At 34.6% G+C, this 24185-nt stretch overlaps 1 protein-coding gene and 1 long non-coding RNA gene across 2 annotated transcripts; one reads left to right on the plus strand and one right to left on the minus strand.

Annotated features, from left to right (window-relative positions):
- The first annotated feature begins 1534 nt into the window (after positions 1 to 1534).
- LOC123717465 (fatty acyl-CoA reductase 1-like) lies at positions 1535 to 19641 on the plus strand. Its single transcript, XM_045673463.1, has 14 exons — positions 1535 to 1629; positions 5676 to 5769; positions 6689 to 6819; positions 9650 to 9737; positions 10418 to 10490; positions 10998 to 11088; positions 11907 to 12052; positions 12863 to 12972; positions 15245 to 15328; positions 16849 to 16957; positions 17441 to 17618; positions 18371 to 18441; positions 18842 to 19099; positions 19489 to 19641. The coding sequence occupies exons 2-14, from the start codon at positions 5679 to 5681 to the stop codon at positions 19610 to 19612; spliced, it is 1554 nt and encodes a 517-aa protein (XP_045529419.1). The 5' UTR covers positions 1535 to 1629; positions 5676 to 5678; the 3' UTR covers positions 19613 to 19641.
- A 476-nt stretch (positions 19642 to 20117) lies between these two features.
- Positions 20118 to 23708, minus strand: LOC123717501. Its single transcript, XR_006754827.1, has 2 exons — positions 23481 to 23708; positions 20118 to 20677 (listed from the first exon to the last, which is right to left on the minus strand). It is a non-coding gene; the product is annotated as an uncharacterized LOC123717501 (long non-coding RNA).
- Positions 23709 to 24185: the final 477 nt, after the last annotated feature.

Raw genomic sequence — 24185 nt, forward strand, 5'->3', positions numbered from 1 at the left:
AAGGTAAGTATCGGTAAGTATGCTTTTACAATCATTTAAATCTTTGAGATATATATAAGATAGTTTTTCTGTGCTCAAGGCTAAAAATTGTTCCGAAGGGAGGATCATAGCGAAAGAATTTAAATTACCCTCCGTATGTGCAATAGGCAATGGCACAGTTTTATAGATATTAAAATGTTCTAAGGTTACAAGTGGAATCTTTTCAATGAACATTAATTTTTTGTTGAAATAGTAACAAGTTAAATCGGCTATATTAATTAGAATATGAATATTGCTTACATCTATGTTTACAGGAAAATCTCTGTATTTAGGGAGTAACTTAAAATTATTTACAATATCATTGTACATTTGGTTTGGGGTTAGAACTGAATGATGCAAGGTGTTACTTTTAATGAGTAAAATTGAATTAAGAAAATCTTCCACTTTAAATGATAATGTCAGTAAATTTGATTGCAAAATATTTAAAATGTTATAAAAATTATTCCTAAAGTTAACCTCATTAAAAGCATTTGTTATATTGGATACCGTAGACGCTAATTGTTTGACGACACCATTCAATTTTGCTTGATTAAGGTTCATTTTATGTAAGGATTGATTTATATTGGAAATGGCAGATTGGGAAGCAATTACGGTTTTCTTCAATGTTCCTGAAATCTTTTTAAATATTCCTTTAAAGTTGAATGACTTCTTTCTAAAGCGCCTTGCGTTTGAGGGTGGTAAGGTGATGACCAAATTTGTTTCATCTTTAAAAATTCGCATGTGCGTTTAAATAATTTGAAGCGCCTTGAAGAGGTGAAAAGCGTGAAGGGTTTTTCGTAGGTGAGTTGGTCTCATTCTCAGGGCTAGTAGCAGGAATCAACATATCATCGTTTTCTAAAAGATCGATATTGGGTAGGCTGTCACTATCAGCATTGGATGTCGAAGGGAGTTGGATACCTAGATCATCTATTGTTAGAGGACTAAAGGGAAGTGCATCATTCTCACTTGAAGACGGTATTACTCCCATTTCCCAATTCCCATTCCCATTTTAGTGGGTGCGTTTTTATATTTATTTAGAAGTTTATGTTACTGCCACGAAAATTAAAAACTTAGAAAAATTAATTTTATTCTATTTAAAACGCTAGAAAAAAGCACTCTTGTCTTATATAAAATTAACATGCTTTATAAGATACTTATAAAACATCTTACACAACAACATACCTAATAAAAATATATAAAAAAATATGTTTTCTGAAAAGTAATCCAGTGTATCATATCCCTAAAAACTTTATTGCGTACACATACGTAACACAAGACGTAAATTATATAAAAATATTTTTTAAGTTGTTGCTATAAAGGCGAAAGTTGTTTTTAATATAGTCCAAACAAGAGTTAAATATCTATTCCTAAAAATATAGGAAGCAACGAACTACTAAATTGTAACCAGAATAGTTATAATGCCTTGTGTTCGCAACGACTCGTTCCGATAAATTTTGAAGCAGCCTTAAACCTTGATTATGTATCCAATGACATGACAATTGATTCAGTGCTTCAAGTGAAACGCGCGCTAACACTCATTATTAATTAGAAATCAATTGAGTGACTTAACTCTTTTCTAGTCTAATTCAGTGATTTGTAAGTTTGAATTGGGTAAGTTTTGTTTGAACGTTTATTTATGAAGTGGTAAATTATTTCGTGTTTATTTAATTCACTTTTGTGAAACTTGAAAGTAAGGCTGACAATTTATTTGCTGTTTCCTTATTACTTTTTATGGGTCCTTTTTAGTTTTATATTTTTTTTAGTTAACATGAAAGTAGGCCATTTTAGTGTGCAATAATTATTTTCTTTAAATACAGCAATTTGTTTCTACAATATAGCATTTAAGGATTATTAGTAGTGGGTATACCTCAAGGCAGAACTCGGATATATATTTTCAAAAAAAATCTCCAATATTTTCCCGCTCAAGGGTGACCAAACCTAAAAATCATGACTGAACAAAACTAAAAAAAAAAGTTGGTACTCTATTCCCACTAAACAGGGTGTGCGGAACCGATAGCACTCACAGATATCTCTAACCGTTCCAAAGTTAGCTTTCCCAAAACCATAGCTAATTACTTATCACCACCTTATCAGCTCCTATTTCCTGCACGAAATTCTCAGTCATTATCTTATGAATGCCTCAGTACGAATGCATCGCGTTATCTACTTTCCTACATTCACTAACCCAATCTATGGCTCTAAAAGAAAAATAATAAAACTATATTATCTAACCTAACCTAACCTACATTAACACCACTACCTATAATATAATTAGATAAAACATATTGGTAAAATAGAACATTTTTATTCCAGGTATCATTTTTTATTTATATGTTCATTATATTTCTATACAAATTTACTAACACCATATCATTATTCACCGAGTCACATGTGAAATTTCTAAGAAAGTCTTCTAATCTCATTCTCAGTTTTCATCTCTTCTAAATACATCGTTTGGAAATGATGGTTGTAACGATTTTGAAGGTACCTGTTGACCATCTATATATAGGCTAAATGAGCATATACCAAAATTTTCAAAGTTGAAAGGATTTTTAACATAACTACCGTTGAATGCTGTATTATTGACAAAACCTATAATACATCTCTTAGGAACCTGTCCTAAAAATATTATATATTGTCCAGTGTTTTACCCTGCACACCAGACGGTATGGTCAGGACTTCCACTTCACCTCTTGTTATAGGACATTTAGCCGTAGTAGTGGCAAGAACCTTTTGATGGGCTATTAGTATTGATGGATTAATTTTTGCTCTGCGTATTATTAAAGTTGCATCTGTGATACAGACATTGTACTTATTATCTGCATTCTGTGACATGAGGTTAAATGTTAATAAAGTAGAAAGCGCAATTTACTACAAATAAATTTACATAAATCAGCGCATACAAATTAATGTTAAAGTCGAGAGGTTAAGAAAGGTGACACTATTAAACGCATAACTTTAATATTTGCTAATTTTATAACGATATTGGTTGTTGTTGAAAATCATTGTTTCTTACATTAATTTGGAAATAAATATAGCTTTACTCAATTAACATATTAATTGTGTTAGAAATTTTGAAATCGGTTGAACAGTTTGTGAAAGTATACGTTTGTATATTACAAAGGTTCTTCTTTTCACTTTATTATAGATATATCGGATTAATTTACGAACTGTTACGGACTCCGATCTCTGAGGTTGTAGGTTCGAACTCCGGCTGTACACTTGGACTTTCCTTCTATATCTGCATTTAACTTTCGGTCAAACCGTGAAGGAAACATCGCGAGAAGCGGCTTGCCTATTAGATTGAGAAATGATCATGAAACAGATACACACATTTGAGGCCCAGGCCTAAAAAGGATGTAATGCCATGGATTTTTTATTTTTTTTTATTTTATCACAACAGATTATATTTTGTAATTATATTCTAACTGACACATAAATAACCATATGGACTTATGATTGTCTGCTTGAATTAATAAATTATTATTATTATAAAATTCATGAGAGTTCCTCATAACCTAGTTTAAGCTAATATGTTTTAAAAGTAATACGTGTGTTCAATAAACTTATTTTGAAGGTTTAAATAATTGTACAGTCATTGTAGCGTCATTAAAACTTATTTGGACTAAATTATAATACTATTTGTTAGGTTAGAGTTTTAAACGTACAACAAAATATGATATAAAATCCAAGTACATGTGTGTTTTCATATAATATATTATAGAGTAGTGAAGAAGTGTAAATAAAACTTATTTTGTGGATATAGAGCCTGTGACAGTCTGTCGATGACTACGATGGCAACACTCGAAATATCAAGTAATGAAATGTAATAAATATGGATTTATATATTGTAGTTAGGTTTTTTAAATTCAAATCAAAGACAATATAAGGATTGGATATTGATGAAGATAACATTTATATTATATATTAACACAATTATTTAAATTTTATTAGTAATCATAACAATCAAATATACGGTATTTACAATTTTGTTAACCTACATTGTCATAATAATAATAATAAAAAAATTAATAAAATTTTGATAAATGCAATTTCATTTCTTTACAAAACAAGAAATTAAATTATTAACAAATGTAGATTATTAAAATATCACTATTAAAATATGAAACACTTGATAAATTAATAAGTCATACTGAGCAAAAATGTACTTTTCATTGTCTGATCTACAGATATAATAGCTACGTATATATTAGGTCCTTACATATGAAATTGGCGTTTTGTATGGGAGGAACAAAAAGTCGAATATTTTTAAATATCATATATTTAATTAATCAAAGTATGAACCATTGTTTTCTATGCACTTTTGCCGTCTCATAGGTAGTTTATTGATCCCTTTATTAAAAAAACCAGTCGGACGGGAATCAATAAAATCTGTGAAGGCGATTTGGACTGCCCCATCAGAGTTAATTTTTTTCCCTTGCAAGAAGTTGTCCAAATTTCGAAAAAAATGGTAATCTGTTGGAGCAAGATCCGGGGAGTACGGAGGATGTCATAGACATTCCAATTGAAGCTCTTCTAATTTGGTAGCCATCTGTTGTGCAGGGTGTGGTCTAGCGTTGCGTGAAGTAGCAGTGGCGTGGAGCGATTGACCAACCTAGGTTGTTTAGCCGCTAGCTTTTCCATCATGGTTTGCAATTGCTGAAAATAGACATAAGCCGTAATAGTCTGGCCAGATTTGAGAAAACTGCAATGAACAATACCGGCACTAGTCCACCAAACGCTTACAAGTAACTTTTTTGGGGTTAATTTTCGCTTGGGGCAGCATTTGGCTGGCTGGGCAGGATCCAACCATTGCGCTGAGTGTTTCCGATTATCGTAAAGAATCCATTTTTCATCACAGGTAATGTAATAATGGTAATAATGATTCGGTTTAAAATACCTTCATTATTGTGCCGGTTCAGTAATGTAACGCAGCAGTCGACGCGCGTTTGCCGGTTTGCTTCAGTCAATTCGTGAGGTACCTTTAAAGCTTTTTAATCTTCCCAATTTGCTTCAAGTGAATTAAAACAGTTTTATTACTAACACGGCAGCCTGCAGCTAACTCGGACGTGGTTTGCAATGGATCCGCTTCTACAATAGCCTTCAATACTTTATTATCAACTTGGGTCTCAGGCCGTCCACGGGGCTTGTTCTGCAGGTCGAAATTTCCAGGACGAAAACGTTAGAACCAAAAACGAACTGCGTTTTCTTTTGCAACATGACCGCCATACACATCATTCACCCTTCGAGTAGTTTCCGCAGCACTAGTGCCACGGCGGAACTCGTACTCGTAAATAATGCGATACTTTAAGTTTTCCATTTTATAAAATGAGTGACGCAAACAGAAAAAAAACAGAAGAAAAAAACAAATGAATGACGGTCATCGAAGCACAAATACATGAGCTGTACAAATTTAAATTTGGAATTCCTTACCAAAGAGGAGAACATCGTGATTAATGTGACCAGTACGAAATACGCCAATTTCATATGTAAAGACCTATTATAAGCAATAATGATTTTTTTTAAAGTTGAGACTGAACTGCCTGTGGCCTGGTATTTTGTTTTCTTTCTTACTGTATTACAACGACGTCGTACACAAAGTACCAGGCTTTGTCCTGCCTGGAGACTTGTGTTTTTTATACAGATTTTTGTTATAGAAAATGGGGTTCCTTGAGGAGCGAGACCTTAGTGATGTGCCCAATATCAGAGAATACTATAAGGGAAAGACTATATTTGTTACTGGAGGCTCAGGTATGTTAGCTATTATAACTTGCACTAAAATTCGTGGAATTATCTTCAAAATGTAAGAAGGAGAGATAAAGGGTAAACCTGCATTTAATCCAAATGAGTTAGCATTTTTATTATTAAATTGTGTAAGAGCGGTGAACAACACTGCGATGTACACGTGTTCCTGTCTCTTCAGTCAATAGCTCATGTCTGAGCGACGTGGTCAGCAGCGTCTGGAGCGCACAATTAGGGTCCACCGGTTTTTAGCCTCTATTGTTACAGGGCACACATGGTCGGTCCATCTGCTGAACTGCCACGCGATCGTTTTTCTTCTTCTGTGTTACCAAACACGATCAGTTTTTCCAAGTTCACATAGCTCCTTGTTTCGCCGGAATATTATATAATTCGTTTTGGGCTTATGGAAGTCAGGCGAGTCTGTATTGGTCACATAGCCGAAATCTGACCGAATCATTGTAAGCCAAATGGCTACAGATTTCCAGCTCAAAGATGTCCCGTCCGCCGAAATTGTGATTCTCGACAAATGTAATGTGATACATGCAGATTGGCTCCGCAATTTTACAACCACACACACGCGGATATGGCTTAAGCCAGTTTTTGCCGCGCATACCCACTTTGTGGAACCAGCTACCAACTGAATGTTTTCCGAACCAATTCGACGTACGGTATTGAAGAAAAGAGCGTACCAACTGTAAAAAAGCCAGGAAGCGCGATCCCTCTGGCATTGGGAGTGTCCATGAACGGCACTGAATATCTGGTGCAGCCTACTGCCCGTTTGTTTTCTGTTCTCTAAAAATTTATCAAATACAGATCACGATATAAAAATAATTTTTGGATGCTAGAAAAATGGAATTGATTAGGGAATGATATCTGTAGGGCGTTCTGTGTTCTCTGTTTCATTTAATGGAAGGAATTATATTTTTAGGTTACATGGGCAAGGTGCTGCTGGAGAAGCTCCTGTACTCCTGTAGCGACTTAGACCGGATCTATGTGCTGTTGAGGAGTAAGAAGGGAGTCAAGCCAGAGGATCGTTTGGCTACTTTGTATGCCTCGGAAGTTTGTACCAATTTGCTTTGTTTAATAGTTCATTACCGATTCGATTCAATTAAACAAACAAATATATTACATCTCATACACTATAATTATTATAATTATAATTTATTTACAAAAATATAATCCTGTAAACATCCTGAAAAAATCACACACCAAGTAAAAAACAAACAAGTAATTAGCTAGCAAAAACAAGCTAAAGAATAAATACATAATTAAAATAATAATTAATTATTACACACTAACATATAATAAAACTTTTGTTAGCTTTCTCAGCGGACAAAAGAAAGCTTTATCTAATTAATTGACTAATCTAATACAGAGAATCATATGTGTCCTTTTAAGGCGGACACATGACCCAACAGGCTCATTGAAGCTGTTCTTGCCACGTAACAATTTCATAAGGTGTACTTATCAATAATATACTAATAATATGAATTTATAGAGCCCGAGTGTTAAGCGCTTAGGATTCTGACTGACGTGATGCTCTTATAGTAAGTGGTGGCGTAACAGATACCTAGGTAACACTGAAAATGTTTAGAAATGAAAAACGGCTTTATGTAGAAGATTGATAAATCTCCGTTTCTTTCTACACATCTTCGCATTCGATGGAACCACCGAGAAAAGCAGTGGGCACATTCTTCTCTTCTAGGGCATTTTCGTCCGCTTTCAACGCATCTTCAGGGCTCGTAGTAATATATCCAGCTTTCATCACCTATGACGATGTCAAATACAGCATTTGAGTCACCGCCGTTGAACTTATCTAACATTTGGCGACACCCTTCCATGTGAACGTGTTTCTGGTCGTCGGTTAAAGTATGGAGAATCCATCTGGTACAACGCTTCCTAACGCCTAAATGTTCGTGTAATATTTTTTGATCTTGACTCATACCAATGCCTAGGCTTGCCCGTATCTGCTAATAGATCACTCTCTTATCTTCCTCTATCATGCGTCGCAAATCATTGATGTTATCTTCAACAGTAGCTGTTAAAGGACGTCCCTCACGCGGATCTTCATTGAGATAGCTACGTCCACGCTTAAACTCGTTAAACCAATTGTAAATAGTGGCAGGAGGTGAGGCTTCATTAAGAAATGCTAATCGCAGCATTTCTTAATGAAGATTCTTAATAGATTTGCTGTTCAGTAAGCCCTCAACGAAAGTCATAATAAATTATTGACCGAAAATTTTCTCGCGGTAGGTTCATTTTCACGTGTAACATGAGTTTTAGATTTGCCGACAATTCAAAAAAACAAATGACAAATGAATGAAATCTACTACATTAGGTCTTTTTTATATAATGGCAATAGTTTTAACTTTATCCCAGATTCAAGTACAATCACATGGATTACCAAAGAGTTCTAAAAGTGAAATTAAAAAAAAGTTTTCAACGCAATGTTTCTAACTGGCCAGTTCTAAACATTTTCAGTGTTACCTACGTATATAAAGCAGAAGAAGTAGTTGTGATCACCTTAATACCATGATGTGACATAGTCATTTCAGCATCAAAATTACATCCCTGAGATCGTAATTTCAATTCCCAGCCCACCAATGGACTTTTATACTATATGTACATCAACGCTAGTACGGGTTTCCTCGTATAAGAGAACCGGCACGCCTTCAACCTAAAAAATTGGACGGCATGTGTCAGGCACACAACCTTTGTACCGATTGTCTGTTAAGAAAAATAATTTATAAGTATAAGAAGGTTGTATATATTTTTTTTGGAACATATTTGAGTAAAATGATAAACTCTCATCACCTTAATGATTAGAGAGAAGAGAGAGAAATCTTCTTATATGGAAATTGATAATATCTAACAGTTACAAATATTAGGTCCTTACATATGATATTGGCGTTTTGTATGGGAGGAACAAAAAGTCGAATATTTTTAAATATCATATATTTAATTAATCAAAGTATGAACCATTGTTTTCTATGCACTTTTGCCATGTCATAGGTAGTTCATTGATCCCTTTACTAAAAAAACCAGTCGGACGGGAATCAATAAAATCTGTGAAGGCGATTTGGACTGCCCCATCAGAGTTAAATTTTTTCCCTTGCAAGAAGTTGTCCAAATTTCGAAAAAAATGGTAATCTGTTGGAGTTGGATCTGTTCCGATTGAAGCTCTTCTAATTTGGTAGCCGTCTATTATGCAGTGTGTGGTCTAGCGTTGTCGTGAAGTAGCAGTAGCGTGGAGCGATTGACCAGCCTAGGTTGTTTAGCCGCTAGCTTTTCCATCATGGTTTGCAATTGCTGACAATAGACATCAGCCGCAATAGTCTGGCCATTTGAGAAAACTTTTCGCTTGGGGCAGGATTTGGCTGGCTGGCCAGGATCCAACCATTGCGCTGAGCGCTTCCGATTATCGTAAAGAATCCATTTTTCATCACAGATAATGATTCGGTTTAAAATACCTTCATTATTGTGCCGGTTCGGTAATGTAACGCAGCAGTCGACGCGCGTTTGCCGGTTTGCTTCAGTCAATTCGTGAGGTACCTTTAAAGCTTTTTAATCTTCCCAATTTGCTTCAAGTGAATTAAAACAGTTTTATTACTAACACGGCAGCCTGCAGCTAACTCGGACGTGGTTTGCAATGGATCCGCTTCCACAATAGCCTTCAATACTTTATTATCAACTTGGGTCTCAGGCCGTCCACGGGGCTTGTTCTGCAGGTCGAAATTTCCAGGACGAAAACGTTAGAACCAAAAACGAACTGTGTTTTCTTTTGCAACATGACCGCAATACACATCATTCACCCTTCGAGTCGTTTCCGCAGCACTAGTGCCACGGCGGAACTCGTACACATAAATATTGTACTTTAATTCGTTTTCAGTGCTTTTCCCGACTGCGAAAGGAAAAACCTGGCCTCTTTGAGTCCAAGGTATTCTTCATAGCTGGAGATTGCAGCGAAATCGGACTTGGTGAGTGTACTTATATTTTTAAGTCCCGCGGTGCCAATGGGTCGCAACATACAATTAACATAAAGTAATACCTAGTTTAGCTGTGTTGTGTGAAGGTGTAAAAGTGATGGTATGTATGTGGGGTATGCTCATGATGCAGGGGATTTAGAGTTGAGGATATTCTTAATACTCATACTAACCATTTTCCGCGATTACTTAAACAAGTCATGGCTTGTATTGGTCGTTGTATGTCTGGGCTGCGCGATACAAAACTGTGTTTTTTTAAATAGTTTAGTAATAAAGAAAATGTATGAAAGGCTACTTTTGTATGAAAAAATAGAAATAAAAAAAAATATGGTTGTTATGCTGATCTAATTAAATTCATAATTTGTGCACTTTAGTTCGCATGTTTGATATTATAAACGGAAGTCCCTGTCAAAACTTACCATTTTACCTTGAGCCTTGGAGCCTTTTCTATTTTTATAGAATTCTGCGCAAATATTTATTACACAATGTTTTTTTGTTATTTTTACTTGATAAGTGCTTTATACACTTACATTTCTTTTTCACAAGATGTGTGTATTCTAACCTTTAACAGGATGCATCTTTTTAATATTTCGAATCATTATATATTATTAACTGTCCATTAAGAAAATTGAAGAATTGAGATTGAATAAATAATGACATGTATTTTATTAAAGGTATGTCCGAAGAAGATAGAGCCTTAATCGTAAATCGGGCTCATATTGTTTTCCACGTCGCCGCATCTGTCAGGTAATTATTATGTTAGTTTAGAAATATATGGGAGCTAATGATATATAATCTCGCATGGAAGATGGGGGCAAAACTCTGTTTCATTGATTTCAAAATCACGACATAATTTAATTGATCTTAATGAATTTGAAAAGGGTATCAAGTTTTAAAAGGCCGGCAACGCACTCGCGAGGCCTCTAGTAAAAAAAATCACTTTTATGTTTTGTTACAAGGAAAGGGCCTTATATCATTTGATTTGACTCGTCTAATCCACATCTTAAAGGGTACTATTTGTATATGTGTATTTATCGTTATATGTTTGTTCTAATTTGGTAGTCCAAATAAAAAAATTTTTTTAAAGTTAATTGTAAAACTAAGGTAAAACAATTGTTTCGGGTATCAAATCCAGAACCTCTGTAAAATCGTAATGAACATGATGATACTACTTAGGAGTTTCTAGTTTACCCAATGCCGTGAGAGAACTCAATATGTAAAATTACATACTGAAAAATGTTGGAAATTTTTAAGGTTCGACGACACTTTAAAAGTGGCAGCAAGACTGAACCTTAGAGGTACAAGGGAATTGGTGGAGCTCGCTAAAGAAATAAAGAATTTGGAAGTAAGTATTTAGTTCTTATGGTTATATGCCAAATTAAAGGTCATTGCCCTTTCAAAGGTCATAAACTTGACCTTTAGAATTTATCGTTTCGCAGTAAAGTAAAAGTAATGTATTTTAAAAAAATCTAATATTTACACGCTATTTAATTAATATTATCGAAATACGGCCAATACGAGATATCGTAATTAGCAATTCTACTAATTATTGAAATATTACATTACTTGTAAAGTACCTAATAAACCTATAGGTTCATAACATAAGACCGCCACCCTGTTTCATGATTTATTTTAAAACAAGACCTTTCTTTCGTGTATTTTAATATCTAGCCATGAGCTTGACAGACCGGACGTCTACGTCAAATATTTAGTAAGCGGGAAATGTCTCTTCAGTCGGTAGCACATATCTGAGTGATGGGCCAGCAAGGAAACATCTGGAACGGACAATCTGTTTCCAGCGCCTTTTTTAAAACAGTAATCAAATAACCTGTATTGTAAGGTTTCATAAACCCTTCATAATCAGGATTGCATGAAGTCCATTCTGTTTAACATTAGTATGCGACCTCGGACGGAGTGAAATACTTCTCTCATCCTCGCCACAATTTTCCAACCCTTTCCAATTTTCTGGTGGGCGTCCTCTCTTTTTTCTTCCCACTGGCCTATTCCAATATTTTTGACCCATCTGTCATGAGAAACGGGGGCAATGTGACCTGCCTCTTTCCACTTTAACTTTTTTGAATATAGTAGTAGACAGTATTACGTTTACTGTTGTAACTATTGGAAGTTATACGGTACACGTTTCATACGGAATTAATGTTAAAGGTTTTACTACACGTATCCACATCATACGCGAACACCAACCGTGAGATCATTGATGAAGTGGTCTACCCAGCGCACGCTGATTGGAGAGACACGCTCGAAGTATGTGAGAAGTTGGATGAAGAAACCCTTAAGCATTTAACACCTAAGTGAGTATGACGCGGTATTATAAGAATATTTTAAAACAATTGTTATGTACTATTTCTGTAGTTGTTTTTATGTTGATTGGAGGAGCGTTCAAGTATTATGAAACTAATTTTGGTTCCCTCTTATAAAACGTTACGATTGAATTACGCGTTATTGTTAATGTTATTTTCGACTTTCCAGTACTTCACACCATATAATGGTTACTTTTAGGTGTAAAGAGTCACGAAACGTTTTACTATTGCGTACACAAAACGTTACGTTACGGCGCGTTTTATGGGGGGCGGGGGTCAAGAATCTCCAATCGCGTGACGTAGCGATCTCTAAGTTGAAATACCGACTAATAAAATAAGGTGTCTCTATTTAAGATGTCTAATACTTTCAGAGTCACAAAACAGTCTGAAAGTATTAAGAATTAGTATTATGAAAGAGACGAAGGAGTGTTTTAATATAATGCAATAGGAGATAGATAGTCGATACCAGCTTCGGGGCTTATAAATACAGATAAAACACCTTTCGTCTTCAGTCACGGTGACCACGCACGCTGAAAAGTACGCGAAACGTCGGAAAAAAATTAAAATGTAGAATTATGTAAATAACTATAAATTTTAATAATAATACATAGCTTTAATCCGTTCAAAGACTGTTTTTCTTAATATGTAAAACCTATTTTAACAAAAGACAATACTAGATATTTCTTAAAGAATTTTTAGTAACAAAATCCTATACTTTTAATTGCGGAGTACAACGATACAAACATGTTAGTAATATTTGGTATATTCTCGTGGAAGTGAGAAACAATTTTATATTTTCAGATATATAGGAGAATTACCGAACACATATGTATTTACGAAGCAGTTGGCCGAACATGTCGTGTATGAGCAGAAAGGAAAGTTGCCTGTCATTATAGCAAGACCTTCCATAGGTGAGTTTTGGGCCATCAATATTTGAATTTATTTTTATTTAGCTTAAGAAGCCGAGAGAAAAACAGAATTTATTTAAACCATTTTTATGTATGTATGGACTTGGTTCCGTTCAAGTACTACGTAAGCACTAAAGGGGGGGTTCTTTGATTTTCGTATTTAGTGATTACGTCAACAATAATTATTTACTTTTTTAAACATACCCATACACATTGTCTATGCTTGAAAACGAAATGAATTTTCGGGGATTTCTACAAAAAATTAATACGTTTATGCTCTATTATTTTTGAGAGGTTTGCTTACTTTTGCTGACTTTTGCTTTTACGTAATACTTGAAATAATAATTAAATAAATAACTTCTTATAATTAATATTAAAAAAAAGTTCTCTCTCAGTGTTGTTCTAGAGGTTTTAGAGGTCGTAGTTTCAAATCCCGGTTGTACCAACTTTTAATAATCGTTCACACCCATATACACCCAATAAAAACACCCACATGCCTTAGATCTAACTAGTCAATGGCGTGTTAGACATGGATGTCTGATTAATAGTAAGAAATCGATACAAAAATCCGAGGCCCAAACGTGAAAGGCACCACTTTTAGTGGAAAATTAATAGTTTTTTATGTTATTTCTTTTTTTATTCTACCTACCTGAGTCTTTATCGTTGAGCATCTAGGGAGCGCTGTAGTGTAGTGTACATATACAGTGGTGGTCATATAATTAGAAATACTTATAAATAAAGAAAGTATAACTTCAACCTACAAATGTTCGTAAAAAATATACACATTCTATAAGTGTCTTGTCATTGTCATCTCAAAACTTATTAAGTGTATAAAATGTACAAAACATTTATTACTTTTAATTACAAAAGGTGTCCAAAGCCTGGCTTACGCCGAGGCCACAACGTGCGACAGTGCTACACATTGTGGCATGCTACAAATAGAAAGCATTTGCCGCATATGTGGCATACGCCAGCCTATTTTACGCCGAGGCAACATCGGGCCTCGATAATTTCCAAAGAAATGTGCAATGTGTATCGAGTGTTACTTGTCTTCTTGTTTGATCGAGGGGATACACCATAGAATATGGCTGATCAAGTAACTTTAGCAGCAGCTTATTTTGTACAACTAAGCCATGCAGCTAAACAATGGAGGAAGAAACGTTGGTGGAAAAGAAGATAACTTCTGTGTCTTTTTTAAAAACTTTACCAGAATGTCAACTGAGGACTTTGAGGACTATTGCTTTTTTTAATTTTTTAAGACCAAATATTTTTCATTATATCACTCCATGACCAATAATTCTCACTTCCAAAATAAATACAAACAAAAATATACCATACAAACTGTGCCCACATACCATTGTGTTTTAAGACCAAATATTTTTCATTATATCACTCCATGACCAATAATTCTCAAATAATAATAATAATAGTAATATACCATACAAACTGTGCCCACATACCATTGTGCCCGGATACAAGCTGCGTCAGTCTACCACATGACGCAAGGTGTTGCGTTGCCATGCCGCACGGTTCATGCCACAATGTGCGACATTTTTAACTTTGTAGCATGCGGCCTTGTGGCATGCCGCAATTCCGCACCGTGTTGCCCCCGTGTAATATAGGGTTTACACGTGTAGAAGTTTATAATGTGCTACTGGCTGTCCATAGCTCGTCCTTTTTTGAAATAACAGCAGAAAAACCTTTCCTGGCTTTTTATATTATTTTGACGGCGTTTCAAAATTAATTCTAACTTTTATTTGTTCAAAATGGGCAAAAATAAAAGTTATGACGCGTTAACATTTTGTTAATTTCCACAGCATACTAGCTTAATTGTTCTATTAAGTAAGTTTTTAATGTCAATTGCATTATAAAACACATGAAACTGTTAAAAATGTTCTTAGAAAGGCTCAGCCAAGAAACACCTCTCCCAGAGGAGCTACGCTAATCGTATGTGTTGCTAAAAAAGAGTAAAGTAAAGGCTCCAACCAGAAAAAAAATATTTTTTTTCGTCAGATGACTCAAGTAACATCTCGTTAAGACTGATACGCCGAAGATTAATGGAAGTTAAATTGTTTGGAAGAATCTCTCGAAAGGTACCACTTCTGACCAAGGAACACCGAGAGAAGCGATTATTATTCGCTAAATAATTTGTTAACTGTACGGTACGAGAAAGGGAAGAAGTGATATAAATAGAAATAAAAATTTGCAGCATAGATGTGTACAACGTCATTCATGTATGTGAATTTTTTTTTAATCAATACTTTCTGATTTACAGTAATTTCCGCAGTTGAGGAACCAGTGCCAGGTTGGATTGAAAACTTTAATGGACCCATTGGATTACTGATGGCCAGTGGAAAAGGTATTTTTTAAATTAATATACAATTTTTAATTGTGCCCGTTCGGAAATCTGGTGATATGTGAAGGATGGAAGGTGCTGCTCTTCCTCCGACCTTAAGGAGGCCCTCGTAGGGATTGCCATAGACTATAGGTCACGTTGTAATATGAATTGGATTTCGAATCTACAGAGGCCTTACTACGTGTATTGGCATGACTGATGCCAAATACTAACACACACAGCGCACGCTTATAACGACTCTCAAATACATGTGCATACACACCCATTTACACACCCACAGATTCACACATACGTAATGTCTTATAAGACATGTCTTAAAAAACTGTTGTAAATATGTACAACTGAACAATTGTTATCCAGTTAGAACACAGGGACCTAGTGAATTCCTAGGGGACTAGCGATATATGAATTTTGTCACAACCTATTTGTCATGAATAGTTTATATTATTTTTAATTATTTATATTATGAAGATATCAAGGAAAATACGCGAACTTTCTTTACGATCATGAGATTAATGTTTCACTCGTTAAAGGTTTGAATACTGATCATAATAATGCGTTAAAGGTATCATTAATATTGCATTCCATAAATCACGGTTTTTCAACAATAATTATGTCGCGACCCACCAAATTATAACATGTACATTAGTGCGCTATTTTTAACGAATCTTTTGTACCTATGCGTAGTTGGTATTTATTATTTTTCAACAGACTGCAACCCCCTTTTAAAACAAAGTCGACCCAAGGGTCGCGACGCTTGAGAAGCGACCCCATAAGGCATAAACAATACTCGACACCTCAAAACACGCATATCCTGCTCGCTAGTCAAGGTAGAGGCTCTAGGGCGGCAAATTTAGGGCACGAAAAAGGTTCCTTTTAAAAATTCACTTCAATTTTACTTAGTTGTAAGAATAAACTTGCAACTGACAGCGATCTCAGTGATGTTCACAATCATACGTGAAGGTGATGCAAAAATTATGATTACATTACAAATTATGCATTGCAGAAATTGTAGGGCGGTAATTCCGTAAGTACGCCGCAGAAAATATGTATCTTCTTATATGGCGCAACAGGAGGCTCACCTGATGTTAAGAGTCATGTTAGCCTACAAGTCGTTGCTACATAAAAAAATTGTATATTGTAGTTCTTTTACCAATGTATGAGTGTGCCGAGCGTTGGCAGGCCTTTAACAAAAAATACATCAAATTTGTACAAACACCTGTCTTTGATATAACAGTTGTCGGTCTTTGCATCAGCTACCAATTGTTTACGTATTATGTAATGTTTACTTATGAGCCGTCTCAGTGCGTCTTATACTCGTATAATTCTTAAAACATCGATCTTAGAAAGTAAGTCGTAATTGGACGTGAATTGTCAGAAAATTGGTACAAGAAAATTAAAATAGGCAAACATAACAAACACGACGAGATTAACAATTATAAAACCAAAATATTAAATTATAAAAACTGAAGGAACAATGATAACCATGTACACTATTTATTCCATATGATCTATCATTTCAGGTATTCTTCGAAGTGTGTACTCCGATCCCGAACTGGCTGCGGATTACATACCAGTAGATATGGCTATTAAGATGTTTATCGCCGGGGCTTGGCTGAGGGGTACCAAGAAGTGAGTATATTTTCATAATTGTGTTCATTGATTGATAGTCGAAATAAGCTAAACAAAGGGATTACAACATTGTAGCCGTATCGGATCTTGTGGTGGTGGAAAGATTGTATGGAGGAAGAATCTCACACCCTTTACGTGAACAGTTCCTGCAACCTAAAGGGTGTGCGACCACTGACTGGCCCGAAGGCCCTAGTGGCTAAGGTCTAGAAGCTGTATTTATCCTTAGCGGTCGGGCTAACTGTGATAGTCCGTTTCAGGGTATGACGTCATCGCAGTGATGGTAGACGGAGAATACGTGTCTCTACAATTGCTAACAGTTTCAGCCTTGGATAAAATAGAATGGTTAAAGGAAGAGGAGGCCTATCTCTGACAACCTGAGCATAAAGCAGCAAGCTGTGTTCTTTTTAAAACATACTGACACAATAAACGCTTCATTTATATGCAATATATAAATAATGTCTAATCTTATATAATAAATTGCAGATTAGAAGCCACGGATGATGTGGAAGTATACCACTGTTCCAGCAGTCACATGTTTATAATGACAGTTCGCGAGATTGTTGAAAACGGGAAAGCTATTCTTAAAGAAATACCATTCGATAACATATTGTGGGCTGGCGTTGGTAGTGTTACTAAGTCAAGATTGAATTATAATTTAAGGGTAAGAGAGCTTTCTTTTATAACCCCTCATAACTCAGATACTGTCTCATAGACAAAAAATATTTGATATTATTAGAGCCTAGCCCGTATATTCTTAAAATATTCATGAGTATAATTGCTTTTCAAGAATTGGCTTAGTAAAAGTAGGGTTCTATCGCATTTAACACGGAGACTGTTCAGAGGAGTTGATCAGATTACCTGCAGCTTATTTTCATCATCAGACGTCAAAGCAGAATACGAAATTGCACCTGTATCACCTCGACGTCCGTAGTTTCACAATTGAGCGTTATTTAATGCAGTTTTTGCCGCTCCGCACTATGTGGAACCAGCATTTCCAAACCAACCAAAACGTGCATACACAATAAACTTTCACGCACAGTTTACCAGCCAGTGCATAATCAATGACAGAAGTTTATAAGTGTAATGATGTTGGCAAGATGACTTGATAATGATGACTATAAATATAAACATAAGTTCAGGAAGGGAACATAATGACCGGAGGTTTAATATGATGAAATTGTCATTATAATTAAGGGCTGGAAGGAGTTTTCGCCATTCTGAGAGTTTGTGGGAAATGAACAATAGGGTCTGAGCAGAGTCTTGTTTAAATTTACTTGCGACCAAAAACTATTTTACGGTATTATTTTATATAGTTGTAGTATTTTCTTTAACTTACAAGAAAAACATTTCCTTTTTTGTGTTTATTGTATATTTCAGTCCGTTTTTACTGCCATCTTTGTTTATTACTTTCAGATTCTCTTTTTGCATTTACTTCCGGCCTTACTTGTCGATCTCGTGTTGCGAATAATCGGGAAGAAACCTATGTAAGTAGATTTAAAGAAAGAAATATTTAATTTCAACCTAGTGTTATGTGCCAATTTCCTACTTAATTTCATATATTTTATCAAAAGCGAAAATAGTTTTTTTTAGCTTTGAGTTATTCCAGGTACGTGGAATAGGCTTGGAAAAACAATTAAAGGGCTCGATAATTTCGTTTAACAAACTTGTTTTTTACCCCTGATTAGAAGGTATCAATTCCCAGAGCGGCATTCGCCCTCGACATTCTACTAGCATTTTGTCTATTGGTGGCGTTATCAATTAACATTAGGTAAACATGATGTTCTATAAAAGGCTAGAGATTCTCTGTCTTTGCATTGGCCTACTAAATCGTATTAGAATCGAACCCAACAAAACAAAATTAGCTTGGATTGGCGATTTTTTCAGGCTTCTCAAAATACAACGACGCATATACACAGCCAACATCGCCCTTCACCCGTATCTGACGCAGCAATGGAAATTCCTGAACAATAATTTACTGGCCTTACGTGATAAAATAAAAATTGAAGATAAAAAAATGTTTTACTATGCCATGGAAATGGTGGATCAGTTGGAATACTTCAGGACTGGTGCCAAAGCAGGAAAAATTTATTTACTAAAGGAAAAGCTAGAAGACCTGCCGAAAGCAAGAGCGCATTATAGAAAGTGAGTAATTTTATTTAATAACTGAAAAACTTTAGACAGTTAGCGCTGAAATCATACTATACGGAGTAACTTAATCTTAAACTTAAGATATATAACAATTTTCAAAATTTCCACATCGCACTAGCCTTACAATTCAAATCCTTAAAATACCCGGAATACATATAAAATACAATAACATCGCTGTCAGTAGAGGTATTACCGAATGGCTTAGGGCTCTTCAAGAAAATAGCGCTGACACACCCGTAATCTTCCGTCAATTCTGGTCTCCATGGACGGACGTAAACTCTACTTTACGCCTGAATAGAAAGAGGATTGACGATACTCCATTACTCTAACCAGTTTTAACGAGATCCACTTTCATCGTTACTTAAATCTGAATATGTTTTCAGAATGGTGATTTTGGATAAAACATTGAAAATCGCCGTGTACGCTGCGGTTGCGTGGTACGTGTACAGCAGAGATATATTGATCACAGCATTAAGTTATACATATAACGCTCTTTTCGGGTTGTAATTGTTGGAAATAAAGGTTTTAAATTATTACTGTGTGCTTTGCTTCGCCTTTTTGATTTCTTTACTTGGCCTAAGGTAGTAGCTATGTCGCAGCCAACTAGCTTTTAGTTTAGTTAAAAGGCTAGGCTGTTAATTATATGGCTAATTAAGCTAGTTGGCTGCCACACAATAGAAACTATTCGCTTTTACAAAGTAAAACGAAATTTTTAAATGTTTTTTTCCCTTTTTTTCCAAATTTTCTCTCCATAAAAACCTTCCTCAGAGTTTAAGGAATAAATAATAAAAATACCTACTCGATTTGGTAACCAGCCATTATCCAGATTTTATTTGTATAGATGTCGCAGTAAAGTTGCTAAATCAGATAGTTAAATTAATATATAAAGTTGATCCAATTTGATGAAAATCAAAATAAATTATATGGAAGCTGAAAATTTCTGCTTAAAGAAAAATAAAATAGTTTTTAATGTTGTAATTCTTGTTAGGGCACGGAAATTATACACACACAGTATCCGTAATAAAGAAATATATTCACTGTTTAACTTGGAAGTGATATGTCTGCTTCCTACCACGATACAAATTGGAAAGAATCAGAAATGACCTGGAGCAGAGTGAGGTAAAGACAATTTGGCGCCTCGACAAGATGGCGGCTCGATCGCTCATTCAAATGACAGGAAATAGTCAATACAATGATTAATTTTTGCAATCTTACTCAAATAAATCAACACGCCCCCTCAAAAATTAATTCTTGTACAAATCAAATGCCTAAACAGAACTATATAACTTCCAAGCGAGTCTGGGAAAATACAAAAATAATGATCCAACATTTGTTGCTCGGATAAGGGAAAACCCAGAAAAACCTTATCAGATCATTTCATCATCTTAAATTCGATACATTATATACATTAGATATAATTATTAGAACACAATGAGTATAACAGAATAATTAAATTAATAACAAATAGTAGCCAACTCATTAAATATTATTATTGTAAACCCATGTTTCTCCTCATTTCATGAAACGTAACCGCTGGTAATGGTTTTGTTAACGCATCTGCAAGTTGTTGACCTGTGGGAATGTAATTTAGCTTTATTACATTTTTCTCTATTTGTTCCCTAGAAAAATGATATTTAATATCTATATGTTTTGTCCGCTTATGATTAGTCGGATTATTTGCTATGCTTATACAGCTGTTATTGTCTTCATATATAACAATAGGAGTGGATATATCAATATGAATACTCCTTGCCAAAGATTTAAGCCATAAAGCCTCTCTAACGGCTTCATATAAGGCCATATACTCAGCCTCTGTGGAGGAGGCTGCTACTGACAATTGTTTCTTTGTTGTCCAGGTTATTGAACAATGTTCAAACAATTTAAATATATACCCGGTTGTACTCTTTCTATCATTTACATCATTACCTCCCCAATCGGAGTCCACATACCCAGTTAAGATGTTATTATATTCACACCTTTTATAACATAATTTAAAATCAGTTGTGCCTTTTAAATATCTAAGCACTCTTTTGAGGCATTGCCACAATTCTTTATTATTTTTATTTGTGTACCTACTTAATATATTAACGCTAGTGCTTAAGTCAGGTCGAGTACATAACATTATATACATTAGACAACCAATTAAATTGCGACATGGAGCAGTGTAATTTTCTTCTGAGTTTAGTGCTTCATAATTGAGTTTACTATCCATAGGAGTAGTTGCAGGTTTGCAATCCTGCATGCAAAATTTATTTAAAACTGTTTTAATATAAGCACTTTGATCTAGCATTATCATATCATCGCAACGAGTTATTTTAATTCCAAGAAATAATTTAATTTCATGTAAATCTGTCATTTTAAATTTACTCATTAAATATATTTTAAAACTGTTTATTGTATTTACATTAGCACTCACTATTATCAAATCATCAACATAAAGTACCACATATATATTTTTCTGTATATCTCCTTTATTTAGTATATAAATACATCTATCTACTGATGAATTCTGAAAACCCTCCCGCCTAAGAGACTGTTCAAAAATTTCAAACCAGCATCTAGCGGCTTGCTTTTAGCCCATATAATGCTTTATTTAATTTACACACATAACCATTTTTGCAAGACACCCCTTCTGGAACTTTCATATATATTTCTTCCTGTAGTACCCCATTAAGAAATGCAGTTTTTACGTCCATGTGATGTACAAGTAAATTATATTGATTAGCAAAAGCAATAATAAATCTAAAACTAGCTATTCTTGCAACAGGTGCAAAAGTCTCATTATAGTCTATGAGATATTCCTGGCTAAAACCCCTAGCAACGAGTCTAGCTTTATAGCGTAAAGGCTTTCCGAATTCATCATTTTTTATATTAAAAATCCATTTGCAATCTATAATATTTTTGTTATCTGGCCATGGTACTAAAGTCCATGTTTTATTTAAAAATAGAGAATTTAATTCTTCTTTAATTGCACCTTCCCAATGAGCTCTATCGTCTCGTGTTTTAATCTCTTGAAACGAATTTGGTATTTTACACAAAATTGAACTAGCACACATAAGGTTATCATCGATTTCTTTATAAGAAATAGGGGGACGACTTTTAAGCCTATCACTCCTACGTGGTTCAATACAACTGGTTGTGTCCTCATTATTTACGACCACTGAAAGATCATCAGAATGTGCATTTGGTTGTTCAAATTCGACGATGTCATGGTTAGTTTTGCGAATTTTCTGAGGAACTTCATAATCATCAGATTTACAGGTATCTGATTTATATCTGTCAGTATTTTGAGACTTCATTGACTTTGAAATGTTGTCAATGTTAACATTATCATGAGAATTTACTATATTCTCTTCAGGTCGCAACGCAGGCCTGGATTGAAGAAAATTTGTCTCATCTACTATGACATCTCTGACAGTAATAAATTTTTCGCATTCAGGATTCCAAACTTTATAACCGTTTGGTTCGTATCCCACAAGAATACCTTTCCATGACTTAATATCGAATTTTGTCTTATGTAACTTATCATGCACATAAACTGTTGAACCAAAAACTTTTAAATATTTTATTTGTGGTTTTTTGTTATGCCACATTTCAAATGGTGTTTTGGATAATTTTAAAGCATTTGTCGGGGTTAAATTAATCAAATACACAGCAGTTAAAACAGCTTCACCCCAAAATAATTTTGAAAGATTTGCACCATTTATCATACAACGAGCTTTCTCAGTTATAGTTCTTACCATTCGCTCCGAAACACCATTTAATTGTGGCATTCTTGGAATAGTTAAATGATAAGTTATTCCTTTTTCAACACAATATTTTTTCATTTCAGTAGATAAATATTCTCCACCGTTATCGCAATATAAATAAACTAGTTTTAAATTAAACTTCGCTTCGCTTTTTGACACAGAATCTTTGAAAACAGAGAACACATCTGATTTATGTGTTAATAGATACACAACACAGTAGTGAGTATATTGGTCAACAAACAAAACAAAATAGTTTTTGTTATTTATTGTTGAAGGAGTGATAGGACCACAAACGTCGGTGTGGACAATATATAACGGTCGTTCAATATAACTTTTGTCCTTGCTGTGATTAGATGGTAGCCTACTCTGTTTCCCATAAATACAATATTCGCATAAATTATCATTTGTTATCACTTTGTCAATTAAATTAATGTCAAAAATCATTTTATTATTTTTTAATTGCAAAAACTTATTTTTACTTATGTGCCCTAGGCGCTGATGCCATAAATCGTAATTATTACATGTAACATTACATGCCTGGGAAACAGGGCAGCTCACATTTAAATATACTTCAAAATCTAAAGTAATTAAATTATTAACTGACTTACCTCTCATAATTGTTTTACCTTGCTTACATATGCGGGTACCTCTGTGATCAAATATGACAGTAGCTCCAGCCTGTTGCAACTTCGAAACAGATAGCAAGTTGTAGGGCGCCTCGGGGCAGAAAAGAACGTCTTCTAGTGTTCCTCGAACACCCATATTGCTGCTGACATGTAGTGTTCCTTTTTTCTTAGCTAAAATATATTCACCGCTTTTAGCAACTGAAATTTTTATAGGAATAGGCAAATCAATCAAATCTTCCCTGTTTATAATATGGTCAGATGCTCCTGAGTCCAATAAAAATGTTATTTGGCTTGCGGTTGCACCCGAATTGTAGTCACCAGCCATGAAAGCAAAACCAGACGCGTCAGCTGATGATGTGGATGGCTGATTAATATCAACTTCAACTGTCTGCACTGTTCTCGGCCTATCCGTAGTTTTTTTTATGATTTATTCGCTTAAAATAATAACAGTCATTTTTCACATGTCCTTTCCGGCCACAATGAAAACATTTTATAAAATTTGACTTCCTTTTTGCTTTATGATCCCTTTGAAAATAGTTATTCGGTGTATGATTTTCAAATTTTCTTTTTCTAAACTGACCCTTATTTTCAGTAGAAACTTGCAGTACTTTAACACTTGTGTCATTATATTCGTTCTTTAATTTCACCTCATGGTCAAGGAGTCTTGTTTTAACAAATGCTAAAGTCAAATTATCTTCCGATAAA

Source organism: Pieris brassicae, chromosome 12 (assembly GCF_905147105.1).
Source record: "Pieris brassicae chromosome 12, ilPieBrab1.1, whole genome shotgun sequence".
NCBI classification, from domain to species: Eukaryota; Metazoa; Arthropoda; class Insecta; order Lepidoptera; family Pieridae; genus Pieris; species Pieris brassicae.

Coding starts and splice junctions, on each gene's coding strand:
- LOC123717465 (XM_045673463.1), top strand. CDS start 5,679: ATGGGGTTCCTTGAGGAGCGAGACCTTAGTGATGTGCCCAATATCAGA. Junction 5,770..6,688: donor ATTTGTTACTGGAGGCTCAG/GTATGTTAGCTA, acceptor TTATATTTTTAG/GTTACATGGGCAAGGTGCTG. Junction 17,619..18,370: donor GATTGAATTATAATTTAAGG/GTAAGAGAGCTT, acceptor TATTACTTTCAG/ATTCTCTTTTTGCATTTACT.